We start from the raw sequence: 16,938 nt of genomic DNA, 5'->3' as shown, positions 1-16,938 counted from the left end.
AAAGGCGTGCGCCACCACGCCCAGCTGGATAATTTTTGAATATCCCCAAAATAGAGGCAATGTTTTGCAGAGTGTTCACTTGTGTCTTTTGGAAAAGAACAAATATCACAATATTATTGTGCATATCAAAGATGGCTTCTTTGTGTGTCTCTATAGGAAAATTATTCAAAGAAGAAATTTTTGTATATACTGGCTTCTACCCAAATTGTTCCCCAAGTGCTGCATGGACTATTTACACTAACAATGGCTATCTCTAAATTTTAATGTGTTTGAATGATTTCTCAGAACTTTAGGAAATTAATTAACGAACTATTGAAGCTTCTGTCATCTGCCAGCATGTTTCAAAACAACTGCATGATTAACACCTGTTCTAAACTGAGAGCAGCCAATGTGTTAGCTTTATCAGGAGCAAAGTCAGACTTGGGAGAGGGTACTTGTGTAACTGGCCTGAAACCCTAGGTTTGGTCCTCAGTATTACATAGACTAGGACTAGTAGCTAAGACCCGTAACCCTAACACTCTGGAGGAAGGCCAGGAGGTTGGTAAATTCAAGGTTATCCTGGGATGCATGAGAATTGTACCTTATTAAATTACATTAAAAATAAAAGCATGTGAAAAGATGAAAGAGGTAGGGTATAAAACCAGTTTGTCGAATTTGCTGAATTAGTTTATCAAAAAGGTGGCTTTTAAAATAGTAGTTATAGTAGAGAAGCTGGGATTTTTTGGGTTTTTTTTTTTTTGTAATGAAACATATTTACATCAAAGTTGTAAAAACTACTTGCCAAATGACTTCTAGTATGTGTGATATTCTAAATTTTATTCAACTATATCTTTTGAATATTTGCTATTTTCAGAGTTGCACATATGTTAATGTTTTTAATCTATCTTCACACAGGTGGAGAAAATATCTAATGGAGACAGTAAAACCATAGCTTCTTAAAAATCAGTTAAACTGTTGATGAATTTTAAGCTGTATCCAAGTAGCAAGAAACAGGAAATCGTGTTCTTGAAAACATGATTCATCTCAGTTTTGATCTGACAGTGATGAACTGAGAGATGACAAGAAATGGGTTGATTAAGCACAGTTCAATAACATGATGCATCAATAATTTATAAACCCTATTTCCAAGTTAATTTTTTCAGAGCATGAAATGCTCTGATTTTAGGGAGCAATGTTTATTGACACTAATTTTTTTTCCAATGTAGGAGGAGCCTTTTGTAATGGTCTCTGAAAATGTCTTGGGAAAACCGAAGAAATACCAGGGCTTCTCCATTGATGTTTTGGATGCCCTATCTAACTACTTGGGATTTAATTATGAAATTTATGTTGCACCGGACCACAAATATGGAAGCCCACAAGAAGATGGGACATGGAATGGACTGGTAGGAGAACTTGTTTTTAAGGTAAGAATACATTTATCTCCTACCCCCAAACTTCAGCTGTAATCAATGAAAGCTGTTTTCATAGGATGGAGCTTAAGAGAAAAATTTTGATTGTGGTATTTAGACCAACAGACTCACCCAGTCCTAACTTATGAATGCTGTGTAGAGAAAACTGGATAGTAAAATAAAATTTACATTTATGCATCTTCCATTACAGAAAATGACAACTGCAATCTTTGTTCTTTGTGTTGGCCTTCTTCTACCTGTTGCATTCTGTCAGTTTCCTTAGGATTTTCTAGTGTAGGTTGTTCTTGTGGTCAGTCAGTTATTTGGGGGTAGTTTACATGTATATTTTGCCTCATCTGGTTGCCTCCTTGATATCAAACTCTATACGTTGACACATTAGCTACTAACATTCTGTTAGAACTCCAGTGGAGTTTTAATTGAAGTAACTCCTTAATGACCATTTCATATAACAGTACTCTTAACCTGCTGCAGAGGCTTGGGTCACATAACTGATTTCAAAATGGATCCCAATGGGGGCATTAGGGGACGGTCTGAAGGAGTTGAAGGTTTTCCTATGAACCCCATAGGAAAAACAATCATATCAACCAATCAGACCCCCCAATGCTCCCAGGGACTAAACCATCAACCAAAGAGTATACAGTGGGGAGACCCATGGCTCCGCTGGATATGAAGCAGAGCATCACATTATCTGGCATCACTGGGAGGGGAGTCCCTTGATAACCCAGGATAGGGGAATGGCAGGGTACTGAGGCAGGAGTGGGTGAGCAGGTGGGGAACTGAGGGAGGGGAAGGGAGAAGAGGATAGGGTCTTGTGGAGGGGAAACTGAAACGGGGGATAACATTTGAAATATAAATAAATAAAATAACCAACAAAAAATGAAAAGGTTTTTCATACATTTCAGATCATCAACAGAGGCCCATTGTCTATCTGATGGGTACAGACTTTAAAGTGCATCATGTCTTGAATATACTAAGACAATCAGAAAAAAAAGATAATCAGAAAAAATGTCAATCCCATCTCTTCATTCTCTTTGACATCAATATTCTTTCATGTACTCTGTAATTCTACTGGCAACCCAACAGCTTTGATTTGAAACAGATACTAGGCAGGGTTAGCAGTTATGCATTTACGTAAGAGAGTTTTATCTGAAGACAATCTCTATGGCCTCTCTGAATCACAATGTCCACTTATGTGGAAAACAGTCCCTGTGAAGATTAAGCAGAATAATCAATCTGGAAACAAGCAAGGAAGGAAACTACGCTTGGTCTCCTTAGCCAATTCTGACAGATTGGTAAACCTTTATCAGGTGCTGTGCTTAAACATGAATTCAACATACATTTTGCAAGTTGATTGACAGGGACTGTTTTCCACATAAGTGGACATTGTGATTCAGAGAGGCCATAGAGATTGTCTTCAGATAAAACTCTCTTACGTACATGCATCTACTAATAGGTAGATGGGGAGGTGGAAGAAAGATCAAAGGGAAATCCTTCCATCTTATCTACCCAACCACAGCAGTAGAAAAAGACATCCTTTGCTATCATTGTCTTCCTAGCTTCACTTGTAGCTTTGCTCTAGCTGCCATCACCTATGCACTCCACCTACAATGGTTCAATTACTTTCCATCTCATTCATCACTTGTTTCTATATACACATACATCATATACATACATAATCTTGCTGTTTCTCTTTCTCTCCCCAAATAGTCTAGTCTACATAGTCTGTTTCTGATTTCTCTCTCTCTCTCTTTCTCTCCCTCTCCCTCTCTCTTTCTCTCTCTCTCTCTCTCCCTCTCCCTCTCTCTCTGTGTTTGATTATAACCAATCTATATTCTGTTTGTGACAAAAGAACATGTAATATTTCATCCTTATTACTTTCCCTATTTCCACATCCTATTTGCCTACATGCATGTATATAAATCTAAATTCATCTTATTACACTTATTTATGTGCATGTATGTGTGTGCATACATGTGCACATGATAGAAAGATAGTACATATGTGCTACAATACATGGAAAGAGGTCAAAGGACAACTTAAGGAAATCAGTTTACTCCTTATAATGCATGGGTCCTGGGGATTGAACTTATACTGTCAAGCTTGGTAACAAATGCCTTTATGTACCAGGCCAACTTTGGCCTGAATCAAAACTCTGCATATGGCAGGAATTTTCTTCTGAACTTGTTTTATTTCTCTTGACATAAAGATCTCCAGTTTCATCCATTTTCTTCCAAATGCAATCGTTTCCTTCTTCCTCATGGCTAAGTACAATTCTGTTGTGTGTGTGTATATAGTTCATTTTCTTCATCCTGTCATGTGGTGTCAAACATCTAAGCTAGTTTCCTATCATAGCCATTATGATATTGTACAGAATAATCACAATGCAATAGTGTGAATGAGCTAGACACTTCTCTCGTGAAAAACATAGCACAGCATTTCACTTATCTTGAAGAATATGATCTTTTAAAGTTTCTGAATAATTTGTCATACCAACGTGCCTGCTGATTTCTTCTGCCTCTCTTATTCACCATTTTCAAGGCTAAAGTCTTTAATCTGTTTCACCTTAGTAAAACCTACTCCTGAATCCATCTGTATTCTGCAGATACTCTTCCTGCACCTTATTTGTTTTTCAGAGTCTGTTTAAAAACTGTCCACAGAAGCCTTCCATTGTCACTGGATTCAAAAGAGCGGAGTCTATGATGTGCATCCTCTTCTCCCCTTTCTGTTTTCTTGTTCTTTTAAAAATACATGTAAAAAGCCTTTTAAACGTATCTACCTGATCATTATAGTACCCCATATTAAGTTGTAAGGCAATTTGAGATTTCTTCGGGTATTGTTAAGTCTCAATATTTAAGAAATGAGTTAAGTGATGTCATCATACAGCATTAGATGACAACATTATCCCGATTATACCTCAGGGATTTTTTTTAACAACTGCCTGCTAAGTTTTACTTCATGTCTAAAACCTTCCCATTTTCATTACCAAACTAAATGTTTTTGCCTTTTTCTCCTAGTACTTTAGACATTTACCATATTCTATTCTGTCACTCCCACCTCCCTGAAATTAACTTGAGAATGATAACCCTGACTAGGGTAGGGGAAAATAAGGTAGGAAATACTGAGAAGAGTACTCTGAATGTTGCATAAAGACTAACATTTTACAGATGAGTATCGGTAGATATATACAAGCAAAATATCAGTCAACATATTGTGAGTGTTGATACCTGAAGTCCTCACAATCATTCCATAAAATTGAAACAACCACTCTTCCTATGAGATGAATAAAAATGAACAAAGCCACGAGAATTGTAAAAGCTTGGTCAAAGTCAAACAGCTAATAAGAGAACTAGAGTCTGAGCCAGTGGTTGGCTCTAGAGTTGTGGATTGTCCTCCTCGGAGTCATCCAAACAGAAAGTGAGATAAGTAATTTGATGTAAGAGTCTGGAGTTCAGACGTGGTATCCAGAACGGACATACATTTGAGGCTCATCAGCATATAGATGGAATTTAAATTGCCCCCTCTGCCTTTCTTTGCCCCATTTCTCTTCTATCTTCAATCTCCTCCACATCTTTGCTCCTTCCCATGGCTTGAAAAGGCATTCTCATCTCAAATATAACCTTTCTGTATTTTCTAAGTTAAATTAATTAGGTGTCTTTGGTTGCAAATGACAATCCAATTGAAGTGAAAAGATAATTTAATGGCTCACAAAGCTAAGCTGCCAGGGACAAGATCCAGGCACATTTCATCAGGCCTTGGACTTGCTTTTTCTGCTGCAGTTCTGCTTCCTTGGTGTGGCCCCAGTTCTTAGGCAGTCTCTCCTATCTTGGCAGCAAGGTGACTTTTCGAAGCTCCAAGCTTAGGTTTCAGCCTCTCTTCTATCCCAGTATAAACATTAGCGTTCTTTTGCCAATAGATCTGATTCAGAACCTCAGCCTGAATACACACTGGCTCTGACCATAAACTATTGTGTCCAAAAGGAGGCACTGTTCCCAGTATCAAACAAATATAGCATGCCTGTGTCCACCACCAAGATAGGCTCTGCTGAATGCCTCCATAAAAACCATGTTGACTAAACATATGCAGTGCTGTCCAAGGAAAAAACTGCCCAACTGGAGGGAGGGGAAATAGGTAAGAAGTAAATTACTGTCCGTTTTTATGTGTAAGAATAATTGTAACAATTATAAAGAGACTATCAATAGTTACACATACACAAAGCAGTAAATTAAAAGTCATAATGAGGATACTAATGCAGTTGCAAACAATAGGCTGCAAAATGTTTACAAGTCCATGGTGAAGATCTGTTTGTGTCAACACTTGACAGGTGTATGAAGAGGTTGTAAGATCCAGAATAAAATTTTAAACCACAGATAAAAATAAACAGAATGACATCATAGTCTCCAAAGAAAAACCTAGTGGGCAAGATACCCAAAAGGAAATCTGTTGCAATGGAGTAGGGCATTTAATAATGCAACAGCACAGTAGATGATGGAATATGATTGATATTTTTAAAGAAAGGAACAACTTGTATTACACCTTTAGTTATAGTTACTTTCTGTTCTGCATATCATTATATAAAATGTCACTTGATTGAAAGACACATTTCAGTTCACATATTTGACATTGCTGGCAATTAACATCCATCAAAATAAAAAAAAAACAATTTGGAAGTGACTGTGGGGGTAAAAACTTGCATGAATCTAGAACTGACTCTCACTAACACAATGCTTTGTACTTTGTATTTATTTACATTTAATACAACAGAAGGGATAATTCCACCTTAATGTGGCAGGTAACAAAATAAAGCAAATGAGCTTTAAGTGGCCACATAGCTACATAAGGACTCGTGTTTTAAATTCAGGCAGTCCTAGTATAGGGGAATGCCAGGACCAGGAATGGGAGTGGGTGGGTTAGGGAGCAGGGGGAGAGAGGAGGGGGAAGAGGACTTTCGGAGGGGAAACTAGGATTGAAGATAACATTTGAAATGTAAATAAAGAAAATATCTAATAAAAAAGTTACAAAAATATTAAATTCAGGGAGTCTGGTTTCAGAATCCAAGTGCTAATTTAACCTTCTTATCAGTAAGGTGAAGAAAAGGGTCAGAATTCACGCAGTGACACAAATACATACATGTGGAGGCTAAAGAGAACTTGGATTTGATTTCCAGTGCACACATGAAGGATCTAATTAATCTGTAACTCCAGTCCCAGAGGATCCAACATTCTGTTCTTGCCTTCTAAGGCATTAAGCAAGTACATGGAAAACAGACATACATGAAAACAAAATGTCCATATGCATAAGATAAAATGATTTTATATATATATATATATATATATATATATATATATATATATATATAGAGAGAGAGAGAGAGAGTTTCAAAGGGTAGTTTGAAAAGATGTGGACTATGTCTATGCTCACAAGACAGAATCTGTGATGGGAGTGTTGACAACCATAGAAGACAAAGTGTGATATTCGCTGGGGTTGAAAATGTGGGAAGAAAAGTAAGGAAAGCTTAGGCAAGCTGAAGCTGAATAGGTTCTATATAAAGTGTGATAAAATATGAAATAAGTGCAAGATTTGATTTTTAGAAAGGAAAAGAAAATGCCAGTTTATGAGATATATGTATGAATATATATACATCATATACATCATATGCATATACACAAACACATACATCATATACACATATATCATTCACATATACACCATATACATATACACACATATCATATACATATGCATATACATCATATACATAAACATATACATCATATACAAGAGAGAAGAGAGAGCAAAGAGAACTTATTTCCATAGTATTTCCTGTGCAAGGCAGAAGGTTTAGACTATGTTCTCTTTCCTTGCCAAGTACATCAAATGCCCTATATTTACCCATTCCTTTGCACACACTTTTGAATACATGCTCTATTCTTGGCCTGGTGGTTAATGCCATATTATATCATATAAATATAAGATAATTGTCCTTAGGTTTAAATATTCCATAGAATACATGAAGATAAACTATAAATAAACAATAACAACACAGTGTTACAAATGAAATAGGCTGTCATGGAAACTCCTAGGCCAGGGAACAGCTTCTCCCTGGGAAGAGGCAAAGATTGTATGGAAAAGAACACTTGAGCTGGGTCTTCAAAATGAATGGGAATGTAGAAGGCAACATTGGGAATCCTTATGAAGACAGATTTGCCATGTTCAAAAATTTAGACTTTATCATTTAGCTAGTAAATGATATAAAAGGTATGTACATAGAAGAAAAGTGTTATGTAATTCAGAATTCAAAAAGATAGCTTAGACAGGCCTGAGCAGTTACTGGAAGGAGAAAGAATACTTAAAAAAATAATCTATTTGGAAATAAAGGGATGACTATAATAAAATGACAGGGATAGATTTAACAGAAAAACTGATGTGGGAGAAATTAGTTAATATGCTAAGGAGTAACTCATAGGATTTGCAAACTCAAAGGAAATGAAGGAATGAAACATGATCAGAAGTAGCGGAAATGTGCCAATGGCTTCAGAATAAAGCACAGTAGTAAAGCACACCTGAGACACAGAACTTCAGCCATGGACATTGAGACACAGTGGCACCTTATGAGCAGCCCCATGGAACTGTCTAGGAGTGGAGAATTATTGATCTAGAATGTAAACAAGTGGTGCCAAGTAGTAAAAAAAAGAGCATATGAAAACACAATTAACTGTGTTAGATTAATGGGAGCTCAAGCACCGAGTTATTACTTAATCCTCCAAGTTATTACATCTGAGTGAGGAGAACTGGTGGCATTGTTTCTGCGAGTAGATAAGATAAAGAATAGAGAGCAAAGGAAGTTGCCTCTGAGGGATAGCTCAGAGAAACTTCTGTGTGCTGATCTGTCCCTCTCCCTATCATCTACACAGGAAGAGGAGGTGGTAATATCTCTTGGCAAGGCAGAGGTTTACCAGCCTCACCGTCAGAGTAATCTGCAGGGAGACACAACAAAGAGTCATCTTTCTCATCACTGTCTCCGAGGAAGTCCAGTTTGTGGTGGCAGAATGCCCATAATTCCTGTGTTTTAGAAAGAATTAGTAGTTGGAAAGAGGCCAGAGGTATCCGTGTGGAAGTTGAGCACACACATCTTAACCTGCTTACACATCTTTTCAGGACTGCACAGAATCCTCAAAAATATCTGTACTCACCAAGGTTTTGTCAGTCACCAAATCAGAATCTTTCCCTCTTCCTCAGTTGCCTATGGCTACCCAGCCATGGATGCTAAGGAACCTTCTGAAGGGTGATGTGGTTTTGCAAACCAAGTGTTTTAAAGGGAGGAGTAAGAGCATGATATTTATTTGGAAAAAAAAAGAGTACCTTGTAGATATCTTAAATCAGTGACTAAAATGTTAATTTGTATTTCAGGCTAAACACTTATTAATGGCCTGATTGAGTTTCCCAGAGTTTACTAGATGTAAGCCTGAAAACAGTTCAGATGTTGCACGTGGTAAGAAGTTTTGCAAATCTGAATGTTAAATATCCAATATCTGTCCACTGGATACCAGTGTAAAGTGGTGCTGAAACACAATCATAGAAGACCACATACACTGTACATGCAAAAAAGACAAAACATCTCCCTAAATATTTGTTGTTGACAGGAGGTTTTAACACTAATGAACACAAAGGATGAGGAGAGATCTCTGGAAGCATAAATTATGTAGATGCAAATTCCTTAGTGGATTGTTGTAGGAGCAATTTTCTGAATTTGCAGGTGATATTTAATTGGCACACATTACAAACATCAAGGAGCAATTCAATCAGATAAAGGACTTGAATCATTAAGCATGTGGTGTAATAGGTGAGAAGCATAGGTAAGTGGCAATAATAAGACTTGAATCAAGCTAAAGACCATGAGCTGGATGTTTGCCAAAAGCGATGATGCTGTCCAGGAATGGTTATAGGTTTAAAGACAGCATACAGGCAAGGGCAAGCAAAACTTTGGGAAAATATGTTTGAAATTAAAAAGATTGGTAGGTTAAAGGTTATAAATTAATGGACTACTGAATCAGTCAAAGCCAAGGTGATATAAAGACCAGAGCTCTGGTTGGAAAATCATGCATAAATCCTGACACCTGCTGTTGGCTATTGAAATGCCACCCACTACCTCAGCTTTCATCTGTCTCAGGCTAGAGATTCAGGAAAATTGAATGATTAAGATGATTTCAAACACATAAAAGAACACATATCTGAATGAAGCTATTCAACATAAATTTTAAAAAACAATCCAACTATGATTTTTTCTGTGATTCTTGGTGCATAATTATAAGGTAGTGTTTACATTGCCTAATCGTTTTCTTGGGAGAAATGTGCCTCCTGTGGAAGATGGCACAGTACATTGTTGTTCAGGGGTGTCAATGATATAATAGAAGAATCATATCATCTTTCTTTGAATCTTTAGAATGAAGAAGAACATAAACACACACATGGGAAATGGCAATATTCTCTCACCTTAGAGCAGTCTGTGTGTGGACCCCTTCTGAGGACGTTTTGTTAGGTTTTGCGTATTCGTTTTCAGAATGGATGCTTTGGACAAAGAGCCATTTTTTGAATGACAGTTGACATTAACTATGCCCTTTCATCATGATACTTCACACAGCTCTGGTTCTGGGTCTCAGGTATTTTGCTGTTTACTTAAGATTTGACAATTCCATAAAGGTAGCCTTTATATTAAATTCATTACCCTGATCAAATACAAATAATAAATGACAAAGACTGAATTGTGTCAAGGTGGGCGGTGACTCACAGTGTCTACAGAGGCTCCCTATGCATAGTGGGGTAACTCAAACGGACTCCTCAGATACTTCACACATTGCTGGATGTGGTGAATGATCACTGGAGAGGCAGTCTGTCAAATCACTTTGCTCACAGGCACCGTTTCTGAGAGCTCATTCTCTTCTCATTGATGAGAAACTACATTCCATTCCTCACTACAGACCACTAAGTATATAAAAAGATCCCAAGAAAATGCTAGAGTTTTTGAAGTTTTCACTGTAATTAAAACAAAAATCCACTCAATCTCATCCTTTGCCCTTGGTTTGAGTTTTGTCAAAATGTGAGTTTACACAAGAAAATCAAGAAGAGGGAAGACCAACTGGTGGATACTTCATTCCTCCTTAGAATAGGGAACAAAATACCCATGAAAGGAGTTACAGAGACAAAGTTTGGAGCTAAGACGAAAGGATGGACTATCCAGAGACTACCCCACCCAGGGATCCATCTCATAATCAGCCACCAAACCCAGACACTATTGCATATGCCAGCAAGATTTTGCTGAAGGGACCCTGGTATAGCTGTCTCATATGAGGCTATGCCAGTGCCTGGCAAATATAGAAGTGGATGCTCACAGTCATCTATAAGATGTAACACAGGCCCCCAATGGAGAAGGTAGAGAAAGCACCCAAGGAGCTGAAGGGGTCTGCAACCCTATAGGTGCAACTACAATATGAACTAACCAGACCCCCCACCCCCCAGAGCTCATGTCACTAGCTGCATATGTAGCAGAAGATGGCCTAGACGGCCATCACTGGGAAGAGAGGCCCCTTCGTCTTGCAAACTGTATATGCCCCAGTACAGGGGAATGTCCATGGCCTGTGACAATTCCTGACAGTGACATTGCTTTTTTGGTTTTTTTTTCAGTAATTATTTTAGACAGAACAATCAAAAGGATTCATTTAAACTATCATTTCATACTTTCTTTCTTTCTAACTCTAGTATAATTTACATTGATTTGAATTCTTGTACTGCCCCTAATGCCTCATATGCCCACTTGTTCATATATACACACCATCAGTATCTACAAATGCTTTTCATTTTCTCAGTCTGAATGTTCATCATCAGAGATAAATCAAGTTAAGAAAAATAATAGTAATAATTCAAGTGAACACAAATACAAAAGAATACATAGAAGAATGGGTAAATATTGGGGAATAATTCTTATAAAGCGATAATATAGAAACTACTGAAGTAGGCTGGGCATGGTGGCACACGCCTTTAATCCCAGCGGCAGGCAAATTTCTGAGTTTGAGGCCAGCCTGGTCCACAGAGTGAGTTCCAGGACAACCAGGGCTACACAGAGAAACCCTGTCTCAAAAAACCAAAAACAAAAAAACAAAAAAAAAGAAAGAAGGAAGGAAGGAAAGGAAGGAAGGAAGGAAGGAAGGAAGGAAGGAAGGAAGGAAGGAAGGAAGGAAGAAAGGAACTACAGAAACGAGAAGGATGATAACATTTAGCCAGCTCCTTAGCATGGCCAACCCCATGCTTTGTTGACCTGTCCCCTCAGGCAGCCAAGTTGCCTTCTTAGAATTTCAGATTTGGCCTTCAACTCAGAATTGTGAGATGGCTCACTAATTATGTTGAGGTGAGTCCCAGATGGGTAAACTGAATATATGAGACCTCAGCACACTAAAATCAAGGGCCTGGCTGGCATAGTGGCATTAAAAAGCATGAAGTTGGTGATTTCTTCCTAAGGGAAAAAACTTTATTCCATTTGTACAAAATTTTAAGATTTTTATTAAAACATTAATTTCTACCAAGGGTAACAAGTTGACAAGATTTCTTTGGAAATCTACTGTGGGTACTGATGTGAAACATATAATTTAAAAAATATAATTCCTGCCTATAAAAGTTATTAACACTGAGAAGATAAAACAGATATTATGAGATAACCATTGTCTGAGAGGTAGAGAAAAACAGAAGATGGAAGCAGTGACTGTCATCTGGGGAATGGGAATCTTACCCAGGTGAAAATACATTTAAACATTGGAAACAGTAGGTGAATTTAGGGTAATGAAGAAAAGTTAATATGAAAATTAATATGAAAATCAACTCCTTTTAAGACTTTAAATTAGGTAGTATATATGAGCAGGCATGAAGTTTGCTGAAGGGAGCTAGAAGTCAGGAAGGAATATTTTTGACAGTGGATGCTTACAGGTAAATGAAGAATGCCAAAAGCTAACTAATATTAACATTCTTGTTTTTATCATGGTGTCAGAAATAAAACATGTATTAAATTAGTGAAAACATTGATATTTAGATAAATAAGTACACCAAATCTCTATTGATCAGAATAAGTACAAGGAAAATAAAATATTCTAAAAATGTTTCAATAAGAAAATTATTAAATTAATCAGAACACCTTCACAATCAACAGATACCTTTTGAATATTTATGCATTGTCCTACATGTTGAGAGTTGAAGGTAACTAAAACAGTCAGTGCTTAAAACTCTGCCATCTATAAAAGACCAGAGTTGGAGACTAAATATAGTTTGTTGCTCACAAAACACCATATTTATTGAAAAATATAAAAGTCTAAAGGAACTTGCATTGATCTGAATGCAGTAATGTTACAGATAGGAATACAATGAAAGATGACTGGTTGGGCTTCAGTACAAGTGCTATCATTTGTTTGTTTGTTTCAATGGTTGCCAGATAGCTTGCACACAACATGAATTCCCCTTTTTCTTGGCCTATGGTTGTTATATAACTTAGTCCGATCCAGTAAGACTAGAGATAAGATGTCTCATAAAGCCTCTAGGAAGTCTCATTCATATATAGAGTATTCCTCATTTTTGATACTCTTCTCTTATTCTGTCTGGACTGTTAGTAAATGGATAGATCTCAGGCAAGAATCTCACAGTGTGAATTAGAAGCTACGTGCTGAAGGAGAGCAGTTCAGCAGTAGTTCTGAAGCAGTGAGCTAATCTTTTGGTAGAGACAGGAAGGGTAGCAGGCTTTTGACTGATTTGGAGATGACTTGCCTGGGTTGGCAGCTCCGGACTCTTCTTTGTGACATTAGGTAAATGTTTTAATCTGACTCACTTTCCTTACTTGCAAGTTTGAGGTATTAGTAGTTTAACTCATAGAGTGTTTGTGATGGTAAATTGAAATGATAATTGAAAACTGGTAGTAAGTCCTATGTAAGTGTTAAATGGTACTAATAGCTGCACTAATGAGATAGGACCTATTTATCCACTGCACTTCAAAATTAGGTTAATTACCCTACCATGTACTAACTATAACCATATTAATTCTGTCCTTTCAATGAGTTCATAAATGCCATGCATAAAAATGTAAAAGAAAATGTATTTTAATATTGTTAACTCTGACTTAATGTCAGAATAAAAATTACTTTAACAGCATTTCCATTAGTTCAGCCTAGAGATTTATTCATTTCCATAAGTATACTTGAAAATTAATTCTAAGTGTGTTAAGCATTTTAATTTAAAATTAATCTGTAACAATGTGATATTAACCCACGTCTATTTATCTTTAAAATACCTACATAAAATCTTGACTTTAAGAAAATTAATAGTGGGGATTTCCTTCACATTTTGATCCATTTTCTGTGTTCAGGTAGGTAGTAATTCAGATTGTATATTTCATAGGAAAGGAATATTGGAAGTTGAAGTCTTAATGTACACTACTACTAAACATTAAAAATCATTTATACCATAATAAATGATTTTACAATAAAAATTCAAAATGAAGACCTTTCTTGTACTACTGGTTACATTCCATTGGCTACAAAATGAATGACCTGAGATGTTCAAGTATGGCCACCTGCTCAGTCAAACCTCACATAGTAAATGTGATCTGGGCTTCTTTCCTCTCCCTTTCTTCCTATCCTTTCCCCCTTCCTCCTCCTTCTTTTATTCTGGGCTCCTAGTTTTCTCTTTATACATTATAACATTAGTTGAAGAGCAATGAATATCAAGTAGTATTCATAGACATTGTCAAGAATAAAACTAAACTATAAAAGCTCAATCATGAAAAGGAGAAAACACACACTTTGAGAAACACAGTGGGATGAATTTGAGCAGAAACTACTTGGAAATATTTTGGTTTCTTCTTCATAGAATGACAACAAAAATCAGGTATGCTGCCAGGGAATGCTCTAAGACTGAAACTTGTAATCAGCTCTTTGGAAGAGTCCAAATTCTTGGTCAAGATTACTGGTGACTGTGGGAAATAAGTATATTCTTTTTAGGAGAAAAATGAGTTCCTATAAGTTTTATTTGCAAAAATTAAAAGAATGTTCTATGATTTTATTTTGGCATATTCTGAATTGTACAGTACATATGATCACTTCTATAGAGAAATAAGTATGATTTTATGCTCAGATAAAATCACAGATGTGCTGTAGACAGTAAAAAAAAAAACCCAGTTATTATCTTTTCTTTATACTGTTAAACTATTCATGATTATTCACTTATTTTGAGTTCAAAAAATGACTGTTTCAGAGCATTTCAAAACTGTGAGAAACCTGGTTGAATAATAATATAGTAAAGAATATTGATAGTTGATTGAAATGCATGTCTACATTTTTGGTTAACAAGATACCAGTGGAGGGAGTTGAAGAGGTGTGTGGTTTGTGGTGATGGCACAGATGAAATCTGCATCCCTGTTGCTGTGAAGAATGAAGGTGCTTCTTCAGAAACTCCCAAAGTTGACATAATAGATGACTGCCAGATATGCAAAACATTTGAGACATATGTGAAGGATGCAAATTACATCAAAAGACAAATATGAAACTAGCATTTTTCTCAAAGCCAGTTTAAAAGGACTTGGAAGAGTCTGGGGTTTCATAGTAAAGTACTTGTAAATTGTCCTTGACTTTTACCATAATATCCTACCAAATATAATGATCTCGACTCCAGATTAATTTGTGGGCATACATATGTGCATGTAGGTTTAGATATATAGGCTTGTCGGTAACTGCATGTAACTGCATATGCACGTGTGTACTTGGAGGCCAGAAGTCAACTTAAGGTGTAACTTGTACCCTTGGTTTTTTGAGATAGTTTCTTCATTGGCCTAGAGCTCACCCAGTAGGCCAGGGTGACTGGGTAACAAGTCCCAGTGTTCTGTGTGTCTCCACATTTACAGAGCTGAGATTATAATTTCACAGCGCCTTGCCTCTGTTCTGTCTGTTTGCTTTCTTTATTTCTTTTTTTTTTAATTTTTAATATTTTTTTATTACATATTTTCCTCAATTACATTTCCAATGCTATCCCAAAAGTCCCCCATAGCGCCCCCCACTTCCCTACCCACCCATTCCCATTCTTTTGGCCCTGGCATTCCCCTATTGAATTCTGAGAGTTGAACAAAAGTCCTCAAGCTCCTGTTTCAAGGGCGTGCCTTCCTGGGCTGTATCCTCAACCCTTCTAAAATCACATTTGCAAACCGAATTATCAATACCATCTGAGGAAATATTGACAAATTAACTGTGTTCATAAGATACATATGTAGAACATAGGATGTAGGTAAGGATTCAGAGTAACCCCTGACTTCATGCCAGTTATCCACATTACTGTGATGTTCACAGCATCACAGTCAGGAACAAACTAGGTAATCACTTCTTACCTGTAACAACTTATTTCTGATTAAGTTTAGAAAAAAATCGTTCTCAGATTCTCTTTGAGTTAATCTTCTAAGATTGTTGTATTTCTTTTTAGTTATACCCATGTGCTGTGTGCTGCCCATCATTCGTGTTTCATGACTTAAAAAAGTACAATTTTTGTATCGCTTTCCAAAGAAAATGCTCTAACTATGCAATCAGTTAAAGTCATTTTGGAATAAATTTACTTATATTCTAGTCTTAATGCTACACTTAATAAAAGTTTAAATAATCATTTCTATATTAAATGTTAGACATGTCATTTAAAAAAAATTAAACCTGCTAGAAGAGATTCTGTTACTACAAAAAAAAAAAAACTATAAAATACATAAACACTGACAAATACAGAAACACACTTCAAATTTTCAAGTAATTATTCAAGATGCTAATCTTTTATAATTGCTATAAAACTTTGTAAATTTTGATTTTGCCTCTTTCTTTAAAAGAAATTCTCCTCTGACTGGATGTTGTGGTACATACCTGTAGGGCTAGCATTTCACATTCAGAAAGGAAGAAGAAAGGCTTTTGTCCTGCCTGGACTACCTAGTTGGACTGTAACAGATGAGAAGGAGGAAAAATAAAGAGAAAACTCCTTTGACTGTAAATATTAACAGAAAGCAAGTAGAGAAAATTCAGTTTATAGGTAATAGGCATTAGAATGTGTATATGTGTGTGTGTGCACGCGCGTTTGTGCATATGTGTATGTACACTCATAATTTCTGCCTGCCTGAAGTTATGACCTAATAGTGGAATAATATGTTATCAAAATTCATTGAAATATGTGAAAATTATAACTTTTTTAACTGGTGGAATAGCTGGGTGTGCAGGTAGCTGTTAATATAAATGCAACTATACTAACAAAGGGTCATGGAAAGATTACCTTGCAAACAGTTCAGATGTTAATCATCTTGAAGGGGTTTTAGGGAGAGTTCAGACCATGGAATCAGTGTCTGTGAAGACCATCAGTAAGAAGATGGCGCAGTGTGACCATGCTGATGAACGTCTAGAATTGTGCACCAAAACATGTGTAACTCATATTATGAATTGAATCATCTTCCTATGATGAGGGCAACCCATTGAAAACTACTTAA

The 16,938-nt window shown here is 36.5% G+C and overlaps 1 protein-coding gene across 5 annotated transcripts in view; it reads left to right on the top strand.

The window, feature by feature from the left end:
• The window catches only part of Grid2 (glutamate ionotropic receptor delta type subunit 2), a 1,534,794-nt gene that overhangs the window by 1,130,465 nt on the left and 387,391 nt on the right, over positions 1–16,938 (top strand). For all 5 annotated transcript variants that reach the window (XM_029478539.2, XM_021164478.3, XM_029478538.1 and 2 more), the window contains one exon: positions 1,206–1,403. In XM_029478539.2, the coding sequence (XP_029334399.1) occupies positions 1,206–1,403 (198 nt within the window). The remainder of the gene's footprint in view (positions 1–1,205; positions 1,404–16,938) is intronic.

Source organism: Mus caroli, unplaced genomic scaffold (assembly GCF_978045245.1).
Source record: "Mus caroli unplaced genomic scaffold, Mus_caroli_1 scaffold_7, whole genome shotgun sequence".
Classification (NCBI taxonomy): Eukaryota; Metazoa; Chordata; class Mammalia; order Rodentia; family Muridae; genus Mus; species Mus caroli.
This window is presented reverse-complemented; position numbering and strand designations above follow the sequence as displayed.